General features: G+C 41.3%; 1 protein-coding gene across 6 annotated transcripts in view; it reads left to right on the forward strand.

The window, feature by feature from the left end:
- TNIP3 (TNFAIP3 interacting protein 3) overlaps window positions 1-24,984 on the forward strand; it is a 57,582-nt gene that overhangs the window by 11,189 nt on the left and 21,409 nt on the right. For 2 of the 6 annotated variants that reach the window (XM_042048526.1, XM_042048527.1), the window contains 2 exons: window positions 12,330-12,415; window positions 19,499-19,634. In XM_042048526.1, coding sequence (XP_041904460.1) covers window positions 12,351-12,415; window positions 19,499-19,634 — 201 coding nt within the window. In that variant the 5' untranslated portion in view covers window positions 12,330-12,350. Of the gene's footprint in view, window positions 1-5,563; window positions 5,747-12,329; window positions 12,416-17,709; window positions 18,005-19,498; window positions 19,635-24,984 lie in introns of those variants that run through there. The other 4 variants (XM_042048524.1, XM_042048525.1, XM_042048523.1 and 1 more) reach the window with 4 other exon arrangements.

The following is a 24,984-nucleotide window of genomic DNA, read 5'->3' on the forward strand; positions in this document are numbered from 1 at the left end:
TTACAAATAGTAATTTATCAGACTCACTGGCACTCTGCTGTGGTTTAAGGCTTCCTTCAAAGTAGGATGCACAAAGAACTCCAGAAGCTTAGAGTAAGGTCATGATTAGTAGGTGGATAAATATCCCTACCTTATAAAATAATCCTCAGTGTTTAATGTTTTTTTCTAGGTTGTAATTGCTGCGAAAGTACATAAGGGAAGTAGAACTTTGTTTGCTACAGCATTTTAGTGCTCCAAGAACTTTGTTTTTTTCCTTCTTTTTCTTTTTAAAAGAAAACAGAAAATAAAAAAATACCTTATTTCCACTACAGCAAATGGCTTTTCCTTACATAATTTATAAAAATTAATCATTTTAGCAACTTTTTTCTTTACTGTTCAAAGAAGTTTTACATTTTTCTTGATTGTTCCCCAATGCCTATATACTGCCTCTGTCTATGTTTTATGAGTAAAATCTAAATAACACACGGGTACAGTTTCCATAAAATTAAGGTCATGTGAGGTGGAAAGAGCAGCCTAAGATCAGGAGTTCCTTCATTTTTATAGTCCTTTCTTTTGGTAACAGGAAACAGCTCTAAGGCAGTTTGCTTGTGGGATATATAGGAGTGTTTGCATTTATAGATTTGTGTGTGTGTGTGTCTGCATGCTTATGTGATGGAGAGCTGCCTTAGGAATATTTGGATCTGGCTCCTGACAGCCAGAGAGCTCTCTCTAGTGTGGTTATTAGCTTTACCACACACTTGGACAACAATATTGCGGAGTTGTAAGCAGATACTACTCATGATTTCGCAAAAAGGGAAAATTAGATTCATGTGCTGCATGGGGAAAGTGGGGCAAACAACTTCTGCTTCAGTGTTGTGCTGAATGCTGGTGGTTGTGGAAAGGTCATCAGATCCTCCAGAGAAGCTGGGAAAGAGTACAGTTCTCATCTGAAATGTAGATGTGTCACCTCTCACCATCTTCCTCTCCTCCCAAGTGCCTTTCCTCCTGTCCACCAACAACCAGGATACCTCCTGTGAAATACCTTTGCTTCTCTTTGTCCTTGGTCAGCTGCAAACCCAGGTGGAGGCATCTTGCTCTATCCAGCCACCTGTACTGATGGCAAACACCACCTCTCACTGGGTACATAAGAATTACTTTTTCTTCCTTTTCTTACTTTGCTTCCTTTTTCCTTTCACTTTTAACCCAGACTCATGCAGCTGTTGTGTATCACCTTATTCTATCCTTAGCCCTTTCTGTGGAGGTATCCACTCTTCTGGGTGAACACAGCTCACTGCACTCCTTGCTGCTGAGATGAAAATCAGAGACCAGGAAAACTTAGTTTTGTGGTAGATCACCTTGTTGAGAAAATTCTAAGTCCTCTGAGCTCTGTGTCTGATTTTATTTTTGCAGCCCAGCCAAGAAAGAGCAAAAGGCAGGAAAGTGTCTGCAACTTGCAGGTTTTGGCAGTCCCTGAATCTGGGTGAAAATGCTTTGCTTCCTGCAAAAATACCATGTCTCTATGAGGAAAAGGTCACTTTTCTGTCAAACCACTAAATGTTGCTTTAAGATTTTGTTGACCTAGACAGTAGTAAATTTAGTATAGCTTCAGGGTTGACTTTTCTCTCTTGTTAATTGGCAGGCAGGTGAAAGTGTGTATGGATAGGAAAGAAACCTCTCTGAAGTTGGTGCAGAATGAGAAAATGCTTTCTTGGTGGATTTACACACTGCTTAAAATTAGGTTTAATTCCATCTTGGACTAGAATATAAACAGTGAAGTATTTCAGCAAAAAATGTAGTGGTAGAGACCAGTGGGTGGGCAACCAGCTGGAGAACAAGGTGGCCTTATTCCCAAGAAAAAAAGATTTGTAGTCAAACCTCCCTGACACTAAGCTGCATGCTTAAAGTTTGTGGGATTGACAAATGTGATGGAAGGGATGTTCTGCTGGAGCCTGCTGCTGGCCTGATGTAAAGCCTGTTTTCATACTTGATATTCTATCAAATTCATGAACATCTTCAGGAAAATCCAGTGAAATAGCATAATATATTTGAGTAAAAGTAAAGAATTCATAGAATCACCATCTAAGACCTCATAAAGGAGCTGTGGCATTTCCAATTTTTCCATAAGGAAGGGAGAATTTGTTGTGGGTGGTCTTCCGTTCACGGCTAAGCAGTAAAGCCACACAGCAAGCAGGAACAAAATGGGTGGGAAGTGCCTTGACTTTTAATACATCTCAAGCAAAAGCTGTTTTGGTCCAAACTAAAATCAAAGCAGTTCACTAAAATTTAGGGTAGAGCTGGGCAGCAGCATCTACCTCCCTCAGAAAGTCACTTCTGTGAGCACAAAAATATATTTTAATAGTGTATGAAGTGTGGATAAGAGGTAACCTCACCTTTAAATGTTTAGTTCACCTCAAAAACCTGACAACTGGGACTGGCTGTCTCACTGCTGCTTCTTGATCTGGGGCATGTGAACCTGTTTAAGCATATAGAACTAAAAAAGAGCAGCCAACCTACTTGTGAGTGAAGCAGAAGAGAGTATTTTAGCTTGAGAAAACCCTGAGTGCGTGGGAGCAGTTCTTGTTCGTGCACCAGAGAGAGAGGAGGACAGCTGCAGACAGCCAGGGAGTAAGACTTGTGTGGAGAACAGCAGGCTGCCTTGTTTCAGCAGAACAAACTCCTAATGCCCCAAGTGTGGTATCAAAGTGTCAGCTTCAAGCCAAATCTCAGAACATTTCTGGACAGCAAATCTGTCTTAAGCTGCCTCTCCAGAATACTGGAGTCCCAAAGTGTTTTGAGTACTCTTGAAATTGCCTTTTTTCTCCCCCAGTCCTCTTCTTTGTAGTGGTCTTTTCTCTCCTGAATAATACTTACATGGCAATTAAGCCCTTTACAAGTCACCAAGGATCTGTACTTTAAACTGTTGTCTTTGCATTATATTAAATTTTCTCTAACTCATTTCCTTCTTTTTCCCCCATGGAAAGCCCCTAAACAAGCAGTTCTTCAGTGGACAATAAAATAATTTGAATGGCAACTATCCAACCTGGTCTTTTTCTAGATAAGTGGTTTGGTTATGCCTAAGAAGCAATGAAATTTTTATTATTCAGTTATGTGTGGTGTAGCCAAAGGGGTTTTGTTCTTCTGAATGGGAGCAGTGGGAAAGTCAGGTAAAAAGGTGATTTCTGCTGTACCCCCACAATTTTCCACTGGAGGTTAAAAGAGAGGGTTCCCCCTTCAATTTTTCCATTGTCTGCTTTTCTCTGCTTCTACAAAACACTTTGATGTGCCTGCTGTGCTGTGCTGAAAATGTCAATACTTTCATATCACCAGTGTTTACAGGAGTTAAAAAAGAAAACCCTCTTAATTGTTTGAGTCAGGAGGGCTGTGAAGCCCTCTCCCTGAAGGGAAAGGAAGGGCCCACGTTTTCACCTCCTCTTCTCTGGAAGCAGGAAGGATGCTGTGCCGTGTTAACCTCTTCTGCACGGGTAGAGCATCACATCCCTGCCTGTTCCTGCCTTGGGCATGGCTGGTGCTTGGAGTAGCCCAGCAGAACAGGAAATGTCCAGGCTCAGAAGGACTCCAGTTAAAATATTTGTGTTTTGCCTTTTATTCAGGGAATGCTTACCAAAATCAGTTGTCTTTGGTCACTTCTCGTAACTCATGGAAGGCACCTGATCTTAAAATCTTAACAGTCCTGGCTTTGCCTTGTCCTGCATGAGGAGAAAGGTGGCTATTCCTGGCCTCCCTGGTAGAAACCACAGTGGTTCTGTGGAACAGGTGATGGATAATAAACCTAGGAGCAGCACACATGCAGAGTTTTAAGTAAGCCCCATCATTGTTGAGCTGACACAAGATGACCAAATGCCAACCACGCCTTGAACTCTTTCCAGTCCCATTGCAATTAAGCAGGTTGGTCAGTCCAAAGCTGAAAGCTGTTTGAGTGCAGTGAAAGCCAAAACCATAGAAGGCTAAATTTGCTGTATTCTGCATGAATGCATTGCTGAGTAATATTTAATGCTGTTCCCTTCTTATTCAGTCATCCAGTGGGAAAAGCATTTCCTCTCAGAGGATGCTCTTGGCTTTGATTTCTTTTGCTGCTTGGGTTTGAGTATGTGTCACTCACCTCCCAAGACACTGCTCCAGCACTTCGCTACTGGGCCCTTGCTGGTGGGTTGCTTTCAAATGTCCCCTGTTGAGGCTGTTCAGCTTTTTCTAAATGCTTATATAGAATGAAGCAAGAGATCAGGGTAAGAAAAAGTGACTGATGTGGAGCTGACTGTACAGGACGCTGTTCTGAGAAGTGGAAGATGTTGGGGTGCTGTTGCTTTTTTTTTTAATTTATTTTAAGCAGGCAGCCAGTAAATCTGAACTCTTGTTGGTAAATGTGCAAACCATCAAGCTGAAGTCATTAACATTTTGTCTGAGAAAGTGACAGCAAATTCTTCATCTGTAGTGGAACACTGTTATTGCAAAAGACTGGAGAAATCACCCTGCATCTCCAGCAGTTAAAACATTTATGCAGGAGGTACAAACACAGTTAAACTCCCTTCAGGGAAAGGCAGGGGAAAGAATTGGACCTTGGTTTCCCACATCCTGATTCTGACCTATTGTTTCCTCTGTTGTAATTGCAAATGTCTCCAGAATAGTTTTGTTTGAACAAACCTGCAGTGAATTGAACATGAATTTGCAAATGACTGCTGTCTGTGTGCATGTGAGAAGCTGAGTGTAAATGCTTTGACAAAAAATGATCCATCCTGCTCTCCTGAGCAGCTGACATATTTCTGCTAGGAGCATGGGAATGCTCTCAGGGCAGTTAGATCATGAGTGTAACAACAGCAATCTCCTAAAAATCTCAGCAGGGTTTTTAGTCCTTGGTGCAGAGCTGCACAGGTTTTGTTGTCATCAAAACCGAAACCGATACAACCATCAGACTTAGAGATGAGTGTTTTTCTGAGCTTACCTATCGTGAATCTTTCACTTTTAGGTGACAGCATGATAATGTTAATTTTTATCATCTGTGAAACTTGATCAATCAACCCCTGTGTGCAGTGGGCTATAGCCTGAAATGAATAGTAGATTCTTGAAAATGCTGCATCACTTCTTGTCTGGTGAAGGGGAGACATTTCTGCAGCCTTCACCTCTATGTACTCTGTTCCTCAGAATGAAAATCAGATATAATAGGGTGGTTTCTCTGGTCGGTGCAGAGCTGAATGTCACTGCTGATGAGGGGACTGTAACTGGTCAAACTGAGCACTGATTCTGTAAGGGAAACCTTAGAATAACTTCTAATTAAAATGCATTCCTAGAAATGGCTCCCTGGCCTATTTGCCCCTTACAGTAAATTATTCTGCTTCTAGATTGATATTTGTGTTCTGTTCAACTTGAGTTGATGCAGCTTTTCCACCATGCTAGACCACCACTTTTCCCACAGAGCAGCTCTTGCTGGTGCGTGGGCAAAGCGTTGTGTCACTGTTCCATGCTAATCTGAAGAATGAGAGGGAATCCTCTGTGGTCTCTTATAAGCAGTGCTTTCAAGTAGTTCTGTGTGGGCTGTGTTTGTTTGAGAGAGATGAATGTGCTCTCAGTGGTAGCATGACTGTAAGAAAGGGGTTTCCCTAAGCCTGGAGTGTAGGTTAAACCTTGAGATATATATACACAGATACACTTTTGCCTCCAAACCACTTAGTTCTCATTTGATTCAGAGAGCCTTTATTTGAGGCTGGGATGTCCTAACCTGGCAGTACAGAGACGGACACCTTCCCTAAATATGGTGAGTAACATCTGCATTCATTGGAAATTTGTACTAGTGGGTCTCTTCCTAGCCTCAGAGTGAAGTCATGTACCTGTTTTCCCTTCTCATCTACCAAAAAGACCTCAAATCCAAAACCTGGTATTTTAAAGGTTTTTTCTTTTTTTCCTAAATGGCTTTTTAATTTCTTCATACTGTCTGTATAGAACAACTGTAGGAATGTTCTTTTATTTGCTTTCCTGGCATAAAGTTGGACAGTGAAGAGTACAGCAATAGTAAAGGATTATTGCCATATAGAGCACTAACTAAATTAAACAGTTATTTTGGGGTAAATCTAGTGATGCAAAGATTCAGTGCACCTGTACTGGATTTGACCAAAATTCCTCTGTTTGGATAAGCTTTCTGCTGAGAACTTTGGAAGTCTCATCTGTTTTGTGGAGTTTGGGTTGTTCCCTGGGCAATTGACTGCCTGGAGCAGGCACAGGATTCCCTTAGATAGTTCTGTCATTAGGACATCTGCTACAAATTATTTTCTGTAGTCCACACAGCACTTGAGAATGGGGTAGGGGATCTTTTGCTTGCCTTCTGGCTGTAAATTGGCATTAAAGCTGCACCTCAGAAGAAGTTTTGATTCATTCTACCCTTGAGTAAGGAATACTTGAAGCTGCGGTATTACAACCTCCTTTTTCCAGGGCCGATGTTGTTTGCTGCCAGAGGGCATATTCCTGTTTGTGTTGGGGCAGCTGTAGGAGCTCTAGACTGCTCTACCTCCCTCCTAAAATGAAGCAAAAGTTCTCATTTTCCTTGGCTTGCTTCTAGAGCCTCAGGACACTGTGATATGCTGCTGGCGCAGTCTGAATTTCTGGCAGCAGCGGTACCATTTTTCCAGAAGTGTGGGAGTGCTGGAATGTGTGGAAAGCAGCATATGCCTCTGAGTTGTTTGGGATTGGTGTTCCTGCCAGCCAAGCAATGTCAGTGATTTTTTTGCAACTGGCTGGTTGGATAGTTCCTACCTTTCTATGGGCTCTTCTTTCTCCTTTTTTTTTTTTTTTTTTTTTTTGTTGTTGTTGTTGTTGTGGGATTTTGAAGCATGTTCGGAGGGAACGAATCTTGCATAGAACAGAGCTGCATTCCTCTTCTAAATCAAGCCTTCTTGTCTTCTTGCTGTTAAATTTCCCTTCTTTAGGCGCACAGCTTTTTGCAGCTAGGTCTGCATGTGCCTTTTTTCACGGCCACGTGGCCCCTGTACTTGGAGCAATCTCCTTTCTGTTACTTTCTTATATTCTACCTCCTTATACTGCAGAGACATAGTTCCAGAGTCATGGATTTGATATATCTTAACTTTTATCTCTTGGTTTGGATTGTACAAGAAAGTTTTGTCCTTTCCTGTCACAACATCACAGTTTCACTGCAGTGACATCTCCATTAAAAATGGTTCAGCAAAAGCAACCCATTTTGGGCACTATCAATGAATATCATAGTTATTAATCTTGCTTTTATCCTGCAGCATTTTTCCTTTTCACTTCTGTATTTTATCTTTTGGAAAGCTTCCTATCCATGCTTTGGCAGTGAATAATAATAAAGAACCTTTTTTTTTACTGGATAATTTACAATTGACATTTCACAAATAACTGAGTACTTCCTTCCCATCTTGCCCACCTCCAAATAATTTGTTGAGCTAGTTAAAGCTGGACAGAGATAATGAGAAAATAACATTGAAAAGATATTAATTGTTGAGAGCTTTATTTTATCAACGTATTTTATACTTCTAAAAAAATTAATTTGTATTCTATTAACAATTTGCTTCCACAGAGATTGTGTACAATAAGTGGGCTCAAAGTATTACAAACTTTGCACCCAGACCTGTGTACACTAATTGTCTTTAGCTGAACTGAACATTTGCCCATGAAGAACAGATTTCTTCTAATTGTGTTTGAAATGAAGGGTCTCATTTTTAACAAGAGAGGTACTGAGGGTGTTTTGACGTAGGCTGTATGTGACTTTGATGGCTTGGTGAGATGATATTTGCAACTTCCTCTGGTCACTTCTTATGTGACTTTTTTGCATGTTGGAAGTGTGGTCGTGATATTTTTGGCACTGAGCTCGTGTTTTGTGGCCTTTCAAAAGAGTTTCTGTGCTTTAAACTCACTCATGCAGGTGCCTGTGTGGAGTGGCTGACATGGTAAGCCCAAATGTAAAATGTGTGCAAGCCTGAGCACGACTGTGGTGGCTTTTTGGTGACGTTTGTGCCACTGATTTCTACCTGAAGAAGGGATTTATACTCATTGGGGAATCATTTCCTCACTTTCAGATGTTCTCGAGATCTTCAAAGATGTTTAGAAATTTGCTGATTGGCGAAGGGACAAACATGTCTGTAAATTGCTTTTGTCTAAGTTTCAATTCAAGAAAAATGTGTTGTATTGATTTTGAATAAAGCCCTGTAGTTTAAAGCAGTGTTTTGCACTCACCACTGACACTAATTTGTGTGTGTCAAGAGGAGCATTTTGACACACCCAGTGTGGGGGACCAGCACTCATAGACCAGACTGTTTATCAAGTTGTGGATATCACAGCTCCATGGGAGGGCATCTGGGAGTTAAGTTCTTTGGAGGGGATTGCTGCCCAAAATCTGCTGTTACCTTAATCAAGGAGAATTGTACTTAATATTGAGACCAGTTTAAAGTATTCAGCATTAAATCTTCCTGCATCACACAGGGCAGGTACCAGTTTCATTTTGTCCAAACTAAAGTAGGCAAGGCAGAACTGAGGAAACTATCTACTTTTTATTTTTGGGTAAAATCAAGCTTCAGATTTAAAATTTTGGTTAAAAACTGTCTTAAATTGAAGTTTCAGCATTTTATCAGGAAGTAACAGGGAGAGGAGATAACTGGCAGATCTTGCTGTGTTTGTGGCTTTTTCTAGGCAGCATTTTTGTGTCTGAAGCTGCATTTTCAGCAAAGGGCAGACAGACATGCAGTGCGATGCCTGGTTCAAGTGCTACTCTGAGAACCAAACCTGAGAATACGTAGGTGGGGGGAGACGCCCGAAATGTTCTATGTTTGATTTCTTCAGGCCAAAAAAGTCTTGAAGGCTTTATTCCTGTTTTATATTGGTTTCAGTGAGTGTCACTTAGGCTCTCTTTCATCAAATACTCTTTTCTTTCTCCGGTTGTTCTTCCATTTTGATCACATTTACTGTAATAATGCATTTCTCCGTCCCACTCCTCCTACACGACAGCCACGCACAAATAGTGTAACCTGCTGGCTTGTTTATCAACAGCATTGACGATGGTGTTTGTTCCACTTTGTTTTGGAGCTCTTTTGCAACATGGGTAATGCTTAAATGCGGTAGATTTACTCAGCCTGGCTGTCACAGGCCCTGCATCTTACACATTTTTCTGTTGTGAATTCCTGGAAAGGTAACTTATGAATGGGTTTATTCCTTATGTGTCATTTGCTAGCATGTACTTTAATTTATTTGGCATACTGTTTGTTTTCTGTTCTGTCTGCTGGATCAATATGAAACCAAAAATCTCCTTTCCCTTTTTCTGCATATTTCAGTCTGGCTCATCTCTGGCATTCATTTTACATTGCATTCCCACAAAATATTGCTTTGGTACAAAGGAAATACAAGTGAATTACTGAACAGGTTTGGGGGCAATGACCAAAGGTTTGGGAACATCAGATGCTTTTAAGCTAGAGCTAGACTTGAAGAAACAAAAAGAGAATGGGGCAAGAGCAGTGCAGGATTTAACATGTACAAGAAGGATGTTTGTGAAAAGCATTTTGGAAAGCATTTTGAAACACTAGTGTGATGAGTGCCTCTCTGGTTGTAATCAATTTTACAGTTAAGATTTCATTAGAATTAGTGAGTCTCATTGTCTTTCTTGAACAATGTATTTTTTTTCTCTTCAAATGTGTTTTTTCTGTGTGGGAAATATGTTTTTAATGCAAATTAATACTCCAGCCAAAAAAAGTGCCTTTTTCACCTATTCTGGGTGTATCTAGGAAATACTTAGAGCTTGGAAACCTGACAAATTTGGTGGGTGAGCACCAAGGAAATTCTGCACACTTTTTAACAAACACTTTCAATTATTGCAAAACCCCATAAATCTGTGAGCAGAACTGATTCTGTTTTACTTCAGGGTGTTCCTGTTCTTAAAAGCCTTGACAGAAAGCAGAAAATTTATGTAGTTCTGAGCAATCTTTTACATGACCATTACAACCCCCTCTTTTACAGAGCCTTAATTCTTTGAAGTAGCTGAATTTTATCCATCTTGGCTTCAGTCTGCCAGATCTAATAAAAACCTACAGCGTTACATTGCATATTATGGTTGTAAAAACTTCTGGTTGTTCTAATAACAAACACTTGCAGGGGGCACAACAACTGGGTCGCATCTCTTTCGTTCAGGTTCACAAGTGGAGATTCAGATTTTAGCTGCAAAATCTGCATATGACTAAGAGTCAGGAGACCTGCACAACGTCCCCCACCCCAGCAGTGTGAGCAGCAGGGCTTCTGGAGAACTGCATGTTTATGCTGCCTGGGTGTGCAGCTGGGCCATGCAGGGATGTGGGACTTGTCAGCTTGAGCAGCTTTTTCTGTTTCCCTGGCTTGGCAGAGTAGGGACACGGAAAACCTGGAGCAGCCACGACGCAGCCCCAGGGAGCTCCCCAGCAGGGCTCCTAAATCCGGTTCACTCTGCAGAACCAGGGGAGAACACATCTAATAACTAAATAAATATATTTTTGTTCATTCTTCACTGCTTTTTTCCTTTCCAGTTTTTTAGAATGTTTTTTGCTTCTTACATGACTCTTACTGACATGGGTGTCGTATTTTCAGTTACATTTAACCTGCATCTCTTTAATGTGGGCTGCAATGCTGTGCCCAGCTTGGCAAATACACCTGAAACTGGTGGAAAGTCAAGGCTCAGTGGGACGAATTAGAGCTGGAGTAGCAGTCTGAATTCCGTGGTGTTCTGGGTCAGCTTGGGGTTTTTTTTCATTCTGATTTCCTTTAGTCATTTTGCTTTATTCTTTTGTTGGTTCAGTGGTGGTAGAGAGTGTTCATTCCAGGTCAATATTTTTCAAATTTGATATTTTTAAGTTAGACACCTGCAGGCCAAGTTTAGGCACTCCATAATAAGGCTTAATCCTCATTAGTCCCCAGTGTCTGCAGCTCCCATTGAAATCAATCGAATGCAGCTTTCCATACTTCAATGTGATTTTGTTATGATTAAACAGACAGTCATAAAACTCAGACAAGCTGGAATCAAGTTGCACATGGAACTGAATTGGCTTTTTTTTTCTTAATAGGATCCTTGTAATTAGTGATTACCAGATGCATTTAGAACGTGTGAAATGCCTGCAGGAATTGAAACTTAGAAGGGGGAGGGATGCCAAACGCCTCAGATCTTCTGCTGGCAACCTTTCATTTTAAATTTCTGCCCTGCACATAGATGAAGCAGCATGGTTTCTATAAAATGTTCAGCTGTGGTTTCACATTAAGTTGATGTTACAAATAAATAGAGTGACTTGTAATTGAAAACTTACTTGCTTATAAATAGCAGGTTTAGCTCTGGATGGCTCCCCACTTCATTTCAGTTGTCACCTTGCTGTCCTTAAGACAGGTCTTAGGAAACCTGTCAATTTTCAGTTCTAGCAACTATCACAATGGTATTGTTTGATCTAAAGAGAAGAATAAGGCTTCTGATGAACTAGAGGTGTCTGAGGAAACATGCGCAGGGCTGCCGCCAGCCTGCAGCAAAGGAGCAGAATGGCTCCTCTGGATGAGGTGATGTTGGCTCACTCTTTGTACAATCTCTTCTCCCACTTGAGATGGAGAGGCGGTGCTTGCTTTTTTCATGTTTGGAGTTATAATCAAAAAACTTCCAGGTTTAAGGGATTATCTTAATGTGGACTGCTTACTGTTACCCTGTAACAGCCCTTTTCTCTGGGAGGTTGGTTTGGGTTTTTTTTATTTCTCTCCCTTCTCTTTGGAAATGCAGTGCTGGAGAGTAACTTGCCTGACCAGAGGGAAGCTTGTTAGGAGCTTGTACAATGCTTGAACAACACGCTTGTGCTCAATGACTTACATATGGCTCCTTTTCTCTCCAAGTGACTTAGATCAGAGTCATTACTCAAATTCTCTTAATTTTGGAGCAGTAGTTTTACTAGGCACTTCCATGAATCATAGGAATTTTTTGGACAATGTGAGGACATGCTTGAATTTTAGAGTATGAAAGATAATTGATTCTTTTAGGATGATTAATAAAAGTCCCTTTTGCAACCCTTCCAATGTTCCTGCAACTGCTGGCAGCTTTGTTACTTGGGTAGGTTTTTGTCACTGCAGCCAGAGATTGTTGTTGCTGCTGTCCTTGCAGAACTGTCCCTGACACAGTGGTGGACTTACTAGAGGATGGTGCTGGGAAGGAGGAAGTAGATTCCTGGCTTGCTTGTCAACCATTTGTAGCTTATGAAGAATAAAATGAAATGTAAGACCCTGTTACCTGTTCTGATTGTAATTGGATGCTTAACTTTTTCTTCAGTTGTTGATTTTTTACTTCCCCTTCAAAGCGCTTTTATTTTTTTCTTCCCTGTTCCTAACAGATTCACTGTGAGGAGCTCCAAATGAAGAAGAGAGATGAAGGGGACTGCATGGAGCTGTGCCCCCATCCGTGTGTTGAGATGGAAAGGTATTGACTTGATAATATTGAGAGAATTAAATATAGTGCAGTGAGTGTCCTCTGTCTTTCAGCTGAGGCTGCCTGGCAGCCACCACAGGCAAGGAGCTGGCCTGACTTAAAGAGCTGGTTGTCCCCTGTCAGCTACTGTATGTTACACTTCCTGGCTGCATTTCCAAATGGTTTTCATCTGTCTGTCCTGCTTGTGCTGTTAGTAGATCACTGAAAATACCTCAGCTCTGTGTAGGACACATGGACTCAAATGAATCGTGGGCTTGTTTTCCTCCAAAGGTTCAGCCCAGCTGTGAGCCCAGCTCAGCAAGGCATTGCTGAAGCATCCCCATCTTGGCCCAGGCTGAAGCAGGAGGCAGAATGGGCTCTTTGTGGTGATGCCCGATTGGAAAAGAGAGCAGTGGTGTCAAGTACCAGTTAAAAATGTCAGCTGTGCAATTGCACTGCATCAGAGTTACAGCTTTCCAGAGGAGCAAGCACATGTAAGATGTGAACAGACTTGTGGGGCTCCAGCTGAATCTGTTAGGGCAAGCAGCCGGTCCAGAAGGGGCTGTGGGAGGGACACCAGTCTGAAAAGGCACAAACTGAGGCCAGGAAAGTGCCCTGAAAGGGGCACAAGCTTTTCTAGACATTGATCTTCACAGAAAAAGAGTGAGCACTTGAAAACATCTAGATTTGTCTCCCTTCTTGTCCTTTTAACTCTTAGCTTTCAGTTCTTTCAACACTTTACTACCACCTCCCCACAGCTTTCTGCATGTGTGCCTTTCAGTGGGGGAATTCATCTGCTCATGTGCTGCTTGGTGGTTCTGCTTGGCCAGGCTTTCCAGCTGATTGACTTTCACAGCAAAAATCAATTCCCTTTCCACTAGTGATCCACACGCAGCTACGTGAGGCCTGGGAGCTGAGTCTGGGTGACAGTGCCCCACTTGCTGCCTTTCCAGGGAGACAGTTGTCTGCAGCTCACTCATGGTTCATTTGAAGCCTGAGAAAGTTGGTGGAAATAATTTAATTGGCTTTTCCTGAGGTTTGAACGCAGCCCAAATGCTGTCCATCAGGAAGACATTCAATGTCTTGGTAGTATAATTAGGCAGAAGATCCATGTGAAAGGGGAATGATGCTCTTTTCCTGATGTACAAGCTGTATAGGGTACAGGAGTGAGGCAGCTGCATGGAAACCCAGTCCCAAAGGACAGGAACACCGAGGCACAGAGGGAACAGCACTGTGTGATAAGTAACATCATTTAGAGCAAACCAACAGTCATGGTCTTCTTACACATTGCAAATTTCCTGTGGGGAGTAAACACTGAGGGACACTGTGTGCCTGTATATCAGTAGCTTTCCTTCTCTTCACTGAGCTGGGATGGATTATAGGTGCAGCTTCACTTAATCACTGGGCCCTTTTGGCTTATTTTCAGAGAAACCAGATGTGTTTCCATTAAGAACATGCCCCTCTTTTGTTGTCATTTGTATAATTCTTAAAATTAAGCAAAAGTATTAAAGAATAATTGTTTCTGCTCACATTAACAGCACACAGCTTCTCCAGATGTGGCATTTGACAGCCCAACAGCTGCTGGCTATTAAATGTGCCTTAAAAGCCCCATTCCTTTGTCGTAAAGGGAACAGAAGTGTAGGGACGTTTATGGGGTGAGAGGCAGATGTTTTGGCTACATCAGATTTGAGGGAAAGTTTAAAGTGGTTTCCCTGCTATGGTCACAGTGCATATTTTAACCCCTATCATACACTTTGTGGAGTGCTCTTCTTGGCACCGGGGTGAGATTATTCCTAATCCTGCACTGACCTGTGGGACATCTCACTCTGAAGACAGTGCAATTCTTCCAGGTAGATCTCAGCTGCTGCTTGGCTGGCTTTCCAGCTATGCTCTTGAAGTACTGGATAAATTTTTGGGGGTGAAACTCAGGTTAAAATATTAAGCTAGAAATAATTTGAAATATTGTGTTGCCTTTTTTTCCCCCCTAAACTCTCTTTTTAAGTATATTCTCATAATCATCAAAGGCAGGTGTTCTTTCTGTGTTTGTCCCAGCACAGTATGCTTTATGCCCAATAAACTATTTTTTTATGGTGGTACATGTGAGGTGGAACATGGAACTAGTGGAGCTCAGTTTCAAGAGTTCTGGTTCAAATTCCCAAGCCTAAACTTTGAGTGGAGTGTTGAGTACTGGAATTGCACCACTGGTCCTTAGGGAGCTGCACCACATTTTAACTATTCTCTATCAGCTCAGAGTCTGTTCAACTTCTAAGAGCTTATGGGGCTGCAAAACTTGTTTTCTGTAACAAAAGTCTTTTTGTCTTCTTGGCAAAATTTTATCCTTCCTATTGCTTATTGGACTGGAAATTCTTTGTTGTTATTTTGTCTTAACTGGAGAAGATTTTAATATAAAAATCCCAATGTATTTGCATGAAAAAAATCTAAGAATTTTACAAAACTAAATTAAAAGAGAGCAAAAGTTCTGTAAAATCACATGGAACATAAGAGAATAGGCTTGTTCTATAGATAAACTGTCATTTAAAAGAATTATATCCAATTTTATTCCTATTTTAAGTCTATTTCTAGTGATGCCTTTTCCTGGTTTTAAAATCAAGAGTCAAACATGGTTAGAAGGGAAAAAGGGATTTTACCTCGGTATTTATTTTAAGGATCCTTAGGTGCACTATGTCCAGGTGGAATGCACTGAAATGCACCCCGCAATGCACACCCACAAAAGATCTGGTATAACGTTATAGGTTTTACTAATTAGCATATCTATCAAAAATTCCCCAGTGAGAGGCTTGAACGAGCCCCTCTTCCCCAAGGAACCTTCCCCTGGGTGGTTCTATCTTAGCTTACAGAATGTGTTCTGGAGAGGACCTTGGGGTCTGGGGCACACTGATCCCTAGCTACGAAGCTTCTAAAGTGTTTCGTCTCTTAGCTGAACAAACAAGTCCAAGAATGTAGGCAAAAAGCACTAAAAAGCTATAGCAGGGGTATAAAAGAAAAGGCAAAAATATCGTCATGGCATCGCTAGTACAAGTTAGGTTAAATATTCTGTAATTCAGTCTGATTCTCCCCCTTGTTCTACAGGCCTTTTTCTGAAATGAAGTCTGTTATCTTAAATAGGGGAAATATTAGCTGAAACAATTTGTCTCGAAATTTGCCACATTTTTATCTGACCAGTTCATTCTCCATAATTCAAATGCAGAAATTTCTTTCTTTCCATGAATTTACTCCCTAGTCTTAGCCAAGCAAGAATCCTACATCCCAAATGCCCACCCAAGGGGAGGAAGCACGTGTTTTACCATTAGACTCTGGAATTCATTTCCCATCAAAATATGACTCCATGGTGTTGGCGTCTGGCTGTAAATCCTGGTTTAAAGCCTTTTTTCACAATTGTTTATGGTGTGTATTTGTGCTTTGACCAATCACAAGAGCACACCACCCTTGAAATTAATATTTCAAAGGGAATTATATGGCTTTGGTATTAATATTGTGCAATAAATGCCTTGGGACACATTGTAGGTATGTCCATTGTTGCCAAGTAAGGAATAATGCCAGTTTCTAGTGAAAAACAGGGAGAGCCAAGAGATGCAAAACTGGGACTCTTATGGAGCTTGTACCTGCTTATTTGAGAAACTTCTATTTCTCAGCCCTCAATCCATGCTACTCAAGGCCAAAGTATGGGGCTGATCATGTTCTGGCTGTCAGCTTAAAAACAGAATTGCTGTAAAAAGTATGCAACCATTTATAAAAAAAAAATCATTATTATTTAGAGCATTATACTGTTATAAATAATACCAATAATTAATAATAGGCCAGTGGAGCCTAGAAACTGAAATGGTGCAAAGATGTACCATGGAGCAAGAAGTGAAAACCATTTTAAAGACAGCAAGTTGAACAATGTGGGAGAAATGAAAACACCTTTAGTAGGGTGCACAGTGAAGTTCAGCATGGATATGGCAACTTGCTCGCCAAAGGGCACAGACCTAATTTCTTATTCTTGAGGGACATGGCTTTTCAGATATGACATGGAAATTGTAAGGAAGGTTGGGCTCTTTTCTTTCCCTGTAAGCTGTTAAAACTTTTGCTGGGAGACCAGCTTCCTTCATTACATCTGTACCTTCTGTTTCCATGTCAAATGTCTTAATTAAAAAAAAAAAAGGAAATTTTGCAACTAGCTCAAAGTTTACAAAAAAAGTTAACATTCTAATCTTTTTTTTGTCTCCTGCAGTAATCACAGCTTGCTATGTATAGTTTTTGTATCTTTGTATACTTTAGAAAGCTTTAGCACGTAGAAGGGATATATACTTTGTCCTGTATGACCACAGAAAAATGCTTTTAATATTTTCTGAAAAGTTTTAATGGTACAGAGGTGTACCTGTGAACTCCAGTAAACCAACAGCAGTTTTGAAAACTGTTTTGTGCAGAATCTGAATGCTGTGTGCCCTCTAGAGCTGTCCAGGGGAAGAAGCTCTGTTAGTCAGCTTGTCTTGGTCTGGAGTAGCTCTTAATCATGAGTCCCCTGATGTATTCAAGCACTCAGAGCATCTCTGGGCTCTGAAAGTCCAGATTCTAAATCAGATCTACACACCAGATATGATTAATGTTCTACCTCACCATAAATGTATCCTCCTGATTATCAAAGTGGCTGATAATAAAATGCAGATAAATGCAGTAATAGTTCCACAGTCTAAAAATGAAGTAGTTTTTTGATTTTCATGATAATCTTCAAACACGTGGATATTACAAAGCAGAAATTGGTTTGTAGGGATCTGAGCCTTTTGTAGTTCTGTTTCTTTTACCCAGGCACAGCTGGGTCCTGCTCTTGCCCAGGTAAGTCCAGAAAGAAGAATGCAGAGAGACAAGAGTAGGAGCAGCCAGAGGTGAATTATTTACAGCTACAACATCGAACTGTGAGGAGCAGAGGAATGAACATTTCCTGGCTGAAAAGAAATATTAAAGGCCAACCCCCCCATGTTTATGGGGTATTTCTCAGCTTGGTTCATGCTCTGACCTCAGGAGGTTGTGGTCACACATCTCCACTTGCTGTGGCTGAACCAGCAGCAGAGCTGAGTGCAGCCTGCCTAAACACTTGCTGCTGCACTCCTACCAGATTGCTGCTCATCTTTTACTCTCCCCAGGGCTGCACCTAGACTTCTTTATTCTGAGTATTTTTTTCTTAGGCTAAACTGCTTTATTTGGCTTAAAAGAGTTTAAGAAGCACTGGCTACTTTGACTGAGCTGGGGGAGTGGGTTGTGCTGGCAGCTGGGGGTGGTAAATTGCAGCAGCGAGTGGCTGCTTCCGTGCTGTGGCTTTTTAGTTCTGAGCAGCCTCAGAAGCAGTGAGGGCTCTGCACAGGGTATGTGCACCTCTGTTACACAAAGCTGTCTCAGCATCAGGAACTGCAGTCCAAATGGGCTGAAGGTGCTGTTTTCCAGGGAAGTGCACTTGTGGGTGCAGAGTGCTTGCTCTGCCAGCTGCCTGAGGTTCGGGAACCTCAGCACAGAATTGCTTAAGAAAAGGTGCCACTTGCCCTGGCTTATCCAGGATTTTGCAACATTTAGCCAGACAGAGAAGGGCTGGATTTCTCTCACAAGGTTCGTTGCTTTCCTTCTGCAGTTTTCTCCATGAGCAGCCACGTGGTGCCCGTGCTGCTGCTGGGGCTCACCTGCCACCCACGCACAGCTGAGGCTTTGGAAACTGGCAGCTGCCCTCAGAGCAGCTGCAGCCTCCTGCACCACTGTGGAGTTCATGAAAATGTGCCTTGGGAAGGTCTTGCTTTTAATCCTCATGGCCATGAAATTACAGCTTGTCCAACTACCAGCAGCAAGTTAAAAAATAAAAAAGCCCTCTAGTATTTTGCTAGTCCTTATTTGCTACTGTTGGTATTTTATTTCCTCTTGGAAATGATTTTGTATCCATGCTTAGTGAAAACACATTTCTGTTACAGTCTCTGTGTTTTAAATGTGGAGCATTAAATGAATCCTTCTATCAGCATGAAATTCACCACACTTATTTACTCTTATAATTAAGATAGATGGGTTTGTTTATTGGGTAATTTTATCAATTTTGCTTCAAGAGTTTCCTCAGAGCCTGCAGTACAATCCCTGAGGGTTGCCTGTCTAAACTTCAGGGAGTATAATTGATAAACTCCTACTGCTTTCAATTTTTCTGGTGGTTTAAAGAAAGAATTGTGTATTTTCTGCCTAAATAAATAATTAATCTTGCAATAATAGGTTGGTGATACTTTTGAAGCTTGCAGTTTGCTTTCTGGTCATGCATTACTTATATTTAGAGTTGGTTTAAGTTGATTAGGCAATAAAAGTCTAAGCTTACAAAAGAGATGAATCTTCCTTGATAACTTGGGTTGATCTAGAAGATTTAGGGTGTTGTGTTAATTTTGCCTCAGTTAATTATCTGAAAGTCACATTGCACCATTAGAGTGTATCAAGTGAGTCAGCCCTAGTTGCTAGTTAGTTCTATCAATTTGGAGCAAGACCCTATGTGCACCTAAGTCCTGTATGTCCTTAGCAGAGTGAAAGAAAGGAATTTTCCCACCAAACAAATATAATTTTAAATGTTCACAACAGACCAATTTTTACAAGATACAAATGTTTTTAAAAGGAACCTCTAAGGAAGAAAAAATGGAAAATGCATGTCAGGTTTCTGTTACAAAGTGTTAGAGTAAACAAAAAGTGCCATCAAAAGACACTGTCAACTGAGCACCTAGTTTTGCAAATCTAAACCTATTCAACTATTCTGACTGCATTTTTGCTGAAGTTGAATTTAAAACTCTTGTGAGTGGGTGAAATTGAGGGCACATGGTAGTCTTCATGTAATCCCCAAAAGGGTCAATTCGGATTTTGTAGATGAAATGCAGTGGAATTCATAAAGACTGCTTGTGTAAGTATTTTAAATGAGTTTCTGCCACAGACCACTTAGAGACTGTGTGTCACTGCTCTGGTACTCTCTGCTTGTGTTACCAGGAAGGAAGGGAGCAGGAGGCTGGTGCAGGACCAGCTCCGCGCTCTCACACTCAGAAGAGAGCCTCGAGTTCTGTGTAAAGTTTAACATTGCTTTTTCTTCCTAAGCAGGTGCGAAAGTAAAGAGCTGGATGTTGAAATAAGGAACCTGATAGGGAAGAGCAACACTTACAAGTCGTGTGAGGACCCCAGACCTCTTGCCCAAGAGAGGCTGAGCCCTCAGAGAACTTTGTGTTCCCTTAAGGTAATTGCAGTGTGCTGTTGCAATGTTTATCTGCCAGGAAAGAACATTCAGGGGATGTTCTCTGGGGGACTTGACTATGCATGAAACTTTAGGATTTCTGAAATGATGCAATGAACTTGCTACAGTTTTTTTTTTCCTAATATAGCTACTTTCTGTTATGAGGAAGAGTTACTGTGAAGGTACATTTCATACATAGTGCTTTAAAAGGTCAGCTAATTATCCACTGATTATCCTAAGTCAAACCCTGTGTCCAGATGTGCCTTTTGGATAACAAATCCTCAGAACTATGTAACCCCCAAAACACTGTCATTTTTGATGCATTTGGGAGTTCTGATTTAACAGGGAATGAGCAGAGGTGTGGGACACAAAGACCTGTGGAAGTGTCAGGCTTTTAGATGAATAGGAAGAGAGCAGAAGGAAAATGATGATGATTCAAACCCACACTTCTGTGGTATTGCAAACAGAAAATCGTAAGCCACCTGCTAAGGCGGTTGTCTTTGCCTGCAGTGAAGCAGTGGTTAACAAGCCTGACAGAAACTTGTTCTGGGTTTCCCTCTCAGTTTCACTCCTCTCCCCTGAAATAGCGAGAATAGAAGGAATTTCTGTGTTTTCCACAAACTGGGAACAGGAGGAGGGAGAGGTGTTGATGAGAGGAGTGATTAAACCATGAGTGATATCCACCTGCAAGGGATGATACACTTACCTGTGTCACTCCAGCACAGGATGGGGAAAGGAAAACTCTGAAGGCTGCACCCCGCGGCAGGAAATTTCTGAGGAGGTAAAAGGGAGATGACTCTCTTCTACAAAATCCAAAATTACACACAGCTCCTTTCACATGTAAACCGCCATCTCCAGAATGACTCATGACCTCGGGGCATGAAGCTGAGCCTAAGCCCAAGGAGACACCCCAGGGTCAGACCAGTGGGATTAGAAACGGTGAGAGAGAAGCCACAGGCAGGGATGGGGATTCCCGGAGGCAGGGGAGAAATAAGCATGGTGAAGCAGAAGTCAGTGCAGAACCAAGCTTTGAAATTACAAGCCACAAATGATCCATGGAAACACCTGGTTACACATGTTAGCCTCCCTCCAGCAGAAGGAGACATAGGAGAGGATTTGGGGGATGTGGGAAGAAAGAAAAAGGATGTGCTTACCTGGACCCTTTCTGTGGGGTGCTGCAGTGCTTCGCGCAGGATACCATGGCAGTATTTAATCTGTCATGCTTTTATGCTCTTTGCATTTATAGCACTTCTTGCCTGTGAAAGGTGTGTGTGGTTTTTCAGAGCTAAGAGGGACAGTTTATGATACTTCTGCACTAGACACATGCTGGCTATTTTTTCTTTATACTTTTAAGTCAAGCAACTTTTCACTTGGCTGGTTATTGAGCTGAGCTTCAAGTGAGTGACAGCTTGACAGTTCTGATGAGCTTCAACAACCTTGGTGTAAGGGGCAAGGAGCACATGAATTGTGTGTTTCGGGAAAGGAGGTCACACTTTTAACACCTAGTAGACGTTGTGAAGATTATGAAATACTATTAATCCTCTGACCCCCCCCCCCCCCCGCCCCAACCCCCCCTCCCAGCAGAAAATATCAGTTTGTCAAATTAGGCTGATTTGGACTTAAAATGAGGGGCAAATTATATATTTAAGAGTTAGGAAAAAGTTAATAATGAAACAAAAGTGTACCCTTCCCTGTAATGTCAATCATTCAGCAGGAAGTTATTTGTCACAGCTAGCAGGTCATTTTCATTCTGTAACTTTTTTTCTGGAGTGAAGAGTACACATTGCACTCTGCAGAATGGCATTTCCATTTGCCCTTAAATTGCTTTCAAGACTAATCTGTACATGTCTGTAAACAAATTCCCCTTTTTGCCAGGATTTTTTTTCCATAAAAATTTATGATATTAATGTGGTTTTAAATGCAAATATTTGAGAGAGAGAAAATGTAGGTCTGCAGAATGAGCTCATTCTCAGCACATCCTTCAGACTATGACTCCTTTAATTGCAGCTTGTCCTGATGCTGTATTCATCATTCCAAGAAAGGGAATAGATTTGCATTTTTTAGATTTACAAATTGTCATCCAGTTATTTTCACATGAAACTTGGATTTTCATCATCAGGCCTGAGCTTGCAAATGCTGAGGTACTTGGGAGGCCATGCCCTTATAGTTAGTGGATAAAGGAAATCCTGAAGCAGGAGCCTGTGCTATGTTTGATTTACACTGAAACCGCTTCTTGCTCTAATTTTTTCCGGTTCCCACGTATTAAGACACAAATTTGTATCTGCACCTATTTTTCTGTCAGAGGGAGCATGTAACTGAGCAGCACAAAAGGCTGAGGCTGACACACTTACCAAAGGGAAAATCCCTTTCTAGCACACCTCTCTGGTGAGGCACAGGGGGCCAGGTTGTGGCAGGAAGAGGCAGATTCTTCGTCTGGTTCAAGAGCCAATTTTATTCTTCAGCTAAAATCTCTCATTTTTTACCACTTCACCACATGCCTCAGAATGGGAAAGGGAGTCGCAATGGATGTTGTGGCAAGCACTGCTGGCATAACAACAGCTTCAGCAATAAAGCCAAAACCAAACCTCAACTGAAACATAAGCGAAGTGACTGCTTCCCAAAAGCCACCGAATTTTAACCCAAGTAACCTCAGAGTTAATCTAGCTTCTACAAGTCTGCAACTGAACAATAAATAAAAATAAATTTTAAAAAAATATCCCCAACAAATCTGACAGTAGTTCCATGATCAGCTAGGAAGAGAACAGAAAAAGATTGCTTTGTCATTTTGCACCATTTTGTTATCATCAAGGAAAGCCTCACATTTGCTTGCATCAAGCCTTTTAATGGTTCTTGGTTTCACTGCAGTTACTGAGCAGACAATTTTCAGAAGTGAGAAATGGTTTTCATTATCTGAAATTACGAGTGACATTTTGTAACACCATTGTTCCCAGAATTAAGATCCAGCACTCTGAAGATGAGAACTTCTATCTTCTCATGATGCCTAGGCTTGAGAGAGGATTCAGCACTGGCCAAAGCTCCAAGGCTTTGATTTTTCTCCCACTGCAAGCTTCCCAAAGATGCCTAAAAGGCTTTTATGCTCAGGAAGCTCAGGTCTTCCTAGAATACAAACTAAAATATTTCACATTTTTAAACAGGGCATTAAAAAAAAAAACCCTCAAAGCTACTACTAATAGAAATTACAGAATATCATGGAAATAAAATAGAAATCAAGAAAAGGCTTCTAAGGTGTTGTATGCTGCCACTTGGGAGTTAGGGAGTGTGAGGGGCAGCAGATCCTGCCATTTGCTTCCTGGAAAGCTTTTTCCGTACCTGGCAGATTTTTAGGTTTGTGACTGCATTTACAGTCTGGTTGTCAACTGGAATTTTCCAAGCAATTTAAAACTGTGTATTTGGTTCAATAGCTTCAAACCAAGTATAAATGCTTTAAAATATTTTGGGGTTTTTTTGAATTCTGAAGCCTGATAGTTCTCCAAGAGTCCTTCTGTTAAGGATTTCTGTATATCTCAGGTTTCTGAAGTGCTGTTGTTAAGTTTTTCTTGATTATATAGCAGTAAATATAAACAAATGTAGTGTCTTTATCTCTGCAGTATCAATGAAAATGAATGTTGTCATCTCCTTATCTTTGTTTTCACTGCTATTGCCTGTTTTGACAGAGACAGGCAATGATTTTGCTTTAACATGTCCCAGTTTTTGCTGGAAGAATACCACCACCTCTGAAGAGCTTCAGTTTTTGTTCCCTACTCCCTGGCATTTCTTCTGTTCATACAGATTCCAGACATACTTCTCTCCCTCCAGTCTGTTCTTACGTGGCAACCAGTTATCCATGTGAATGCTAAGCTGGATGAGACAGGCACTGAAAAGTACTTTAGTCTTAGTTCTATTCTGTCAAATTTTATATAAAATCATTCACTTTCGGTTGTCATTAATGCAGTCATGAAGAAATCACCAGCAAAGGACTTGGTGTCCTAATGTCCAGCTAGCTTTCCAGGAAGCTACTCACCTCTCCAGGAAGCTGTTGTGACCCAGCTTACAGTATCAACCAAGGTCTCAGCCTCATCCTCTCTTCAAAGTAATTTGAGCATTGATGTCTTTCAAGTGGGAGCTGTGATTCATGAGTAGGGCTGTGCGCTGGGTTTGCTCTTCTGACCCCACTGCGGGGACCACTCTGCACCTCACTCACCACATCCCAGCGTGCTCTTGTGGGGAAACCGGAAACTGGGGCTGCTTTACCTTTGCAGGCCAGACCATAAAATACAGCTGTTCAACCTGAGCTTTCTCCCACAGCTGAGGTGCTGCTGGAGTGGGGATGAGATTGGTGAGAGTGGGAGCTGGGGGATGGACAGGGTCTGGGCTCGAGAGACAGCGTCCTCGAGAGCAGATGTGCAATGTGGAAGGTTTGTGATTTTATTTTTATGGATCTGGTGCTCAGTGCTGGTGCTTTAGACTCTTTGCACGAGTTTATAGTCTTCAATGCTGAACCTGCTCAAAGACTAGTTTTGATATAGGTACAGATTAAATTCTTCTGATTCTTGATGGGTAGGATGATTCCTATGTAGAATCTGAAACATCTTCATTAAAAGAACCTTTGTTTTTTAATTTTTCTCTTGATATACCACAGTTCCAGCTGCTCCATGAAGCAGGAGAAAAATAAAAAGAATCTCAGGGTAGCAGGATATATTTCATATGCAAATATTATAAAATAGTAGCATTCTTCCAAATTGGGGTTTGTGTCTTGCAAAAGAGGAGTTGCTTAGTCACACATTGTGAACCAGAGACCTGGAATGTGGCTGCAAAATTCCAGCATTTCACTGGATTGCTTTACTTTGTCTAAATCCTTTTTGGAAATTGAAAGAGGGGTTTCTATTATTTGATGTCAAATTTCACAGGCTAGCTTTCATTCCATTCCTTGAAAGTGGAATAAGCAACCTTTCCTGCCACTGCAAAAGCCATAGACCCAGAGATCTTTCCACAATAAGGAGCAGGATTTTTCTTTCATGCTTCCTTCTGAAATCTAGCATTATTCAGAATTCCAAGACTGAAGAAGAGAACATTCTAGACTTTTCTGTTTAATTTTGACTTTTTATAGGAAGTCTGCGGAAGCCTTTTCTTTGTTAATCTTTCCTGTGAGATTAACCTGGTAAGGTAAACATCTTTCTCCAAATGGGAAACTAAGGCACAAGTTTGGAGCATTGGGTACCTTTGAGTACTCAAGTCTTGGGTAGCTTGAAGCTGGACCCGGGCTTGAGTGAGGCAAGTACCAGAAGTGCAAATAAAACATCTGCCATTCTTCTTCATCTTTGTGCAGCTTTTCTTCAGGGAAACAAATCAATTT

The sequence above is a fragment of the Corvus kubaryi genome, unplaced genomic scaffold (assembly GCF_017639235.1).
Source record: "Corvus kubaryi isolate FWS band 111438036 unplaced genomic scaffold, C.kubaryi_AGA036_p1.0 67, whole genome shotgun sequence".
Lineage (NCBI taxonomy): Eukaryota > Metazoa > Chordata > Aves > Passeriformes > Corvidae > Corvus > Corvus kubaryi.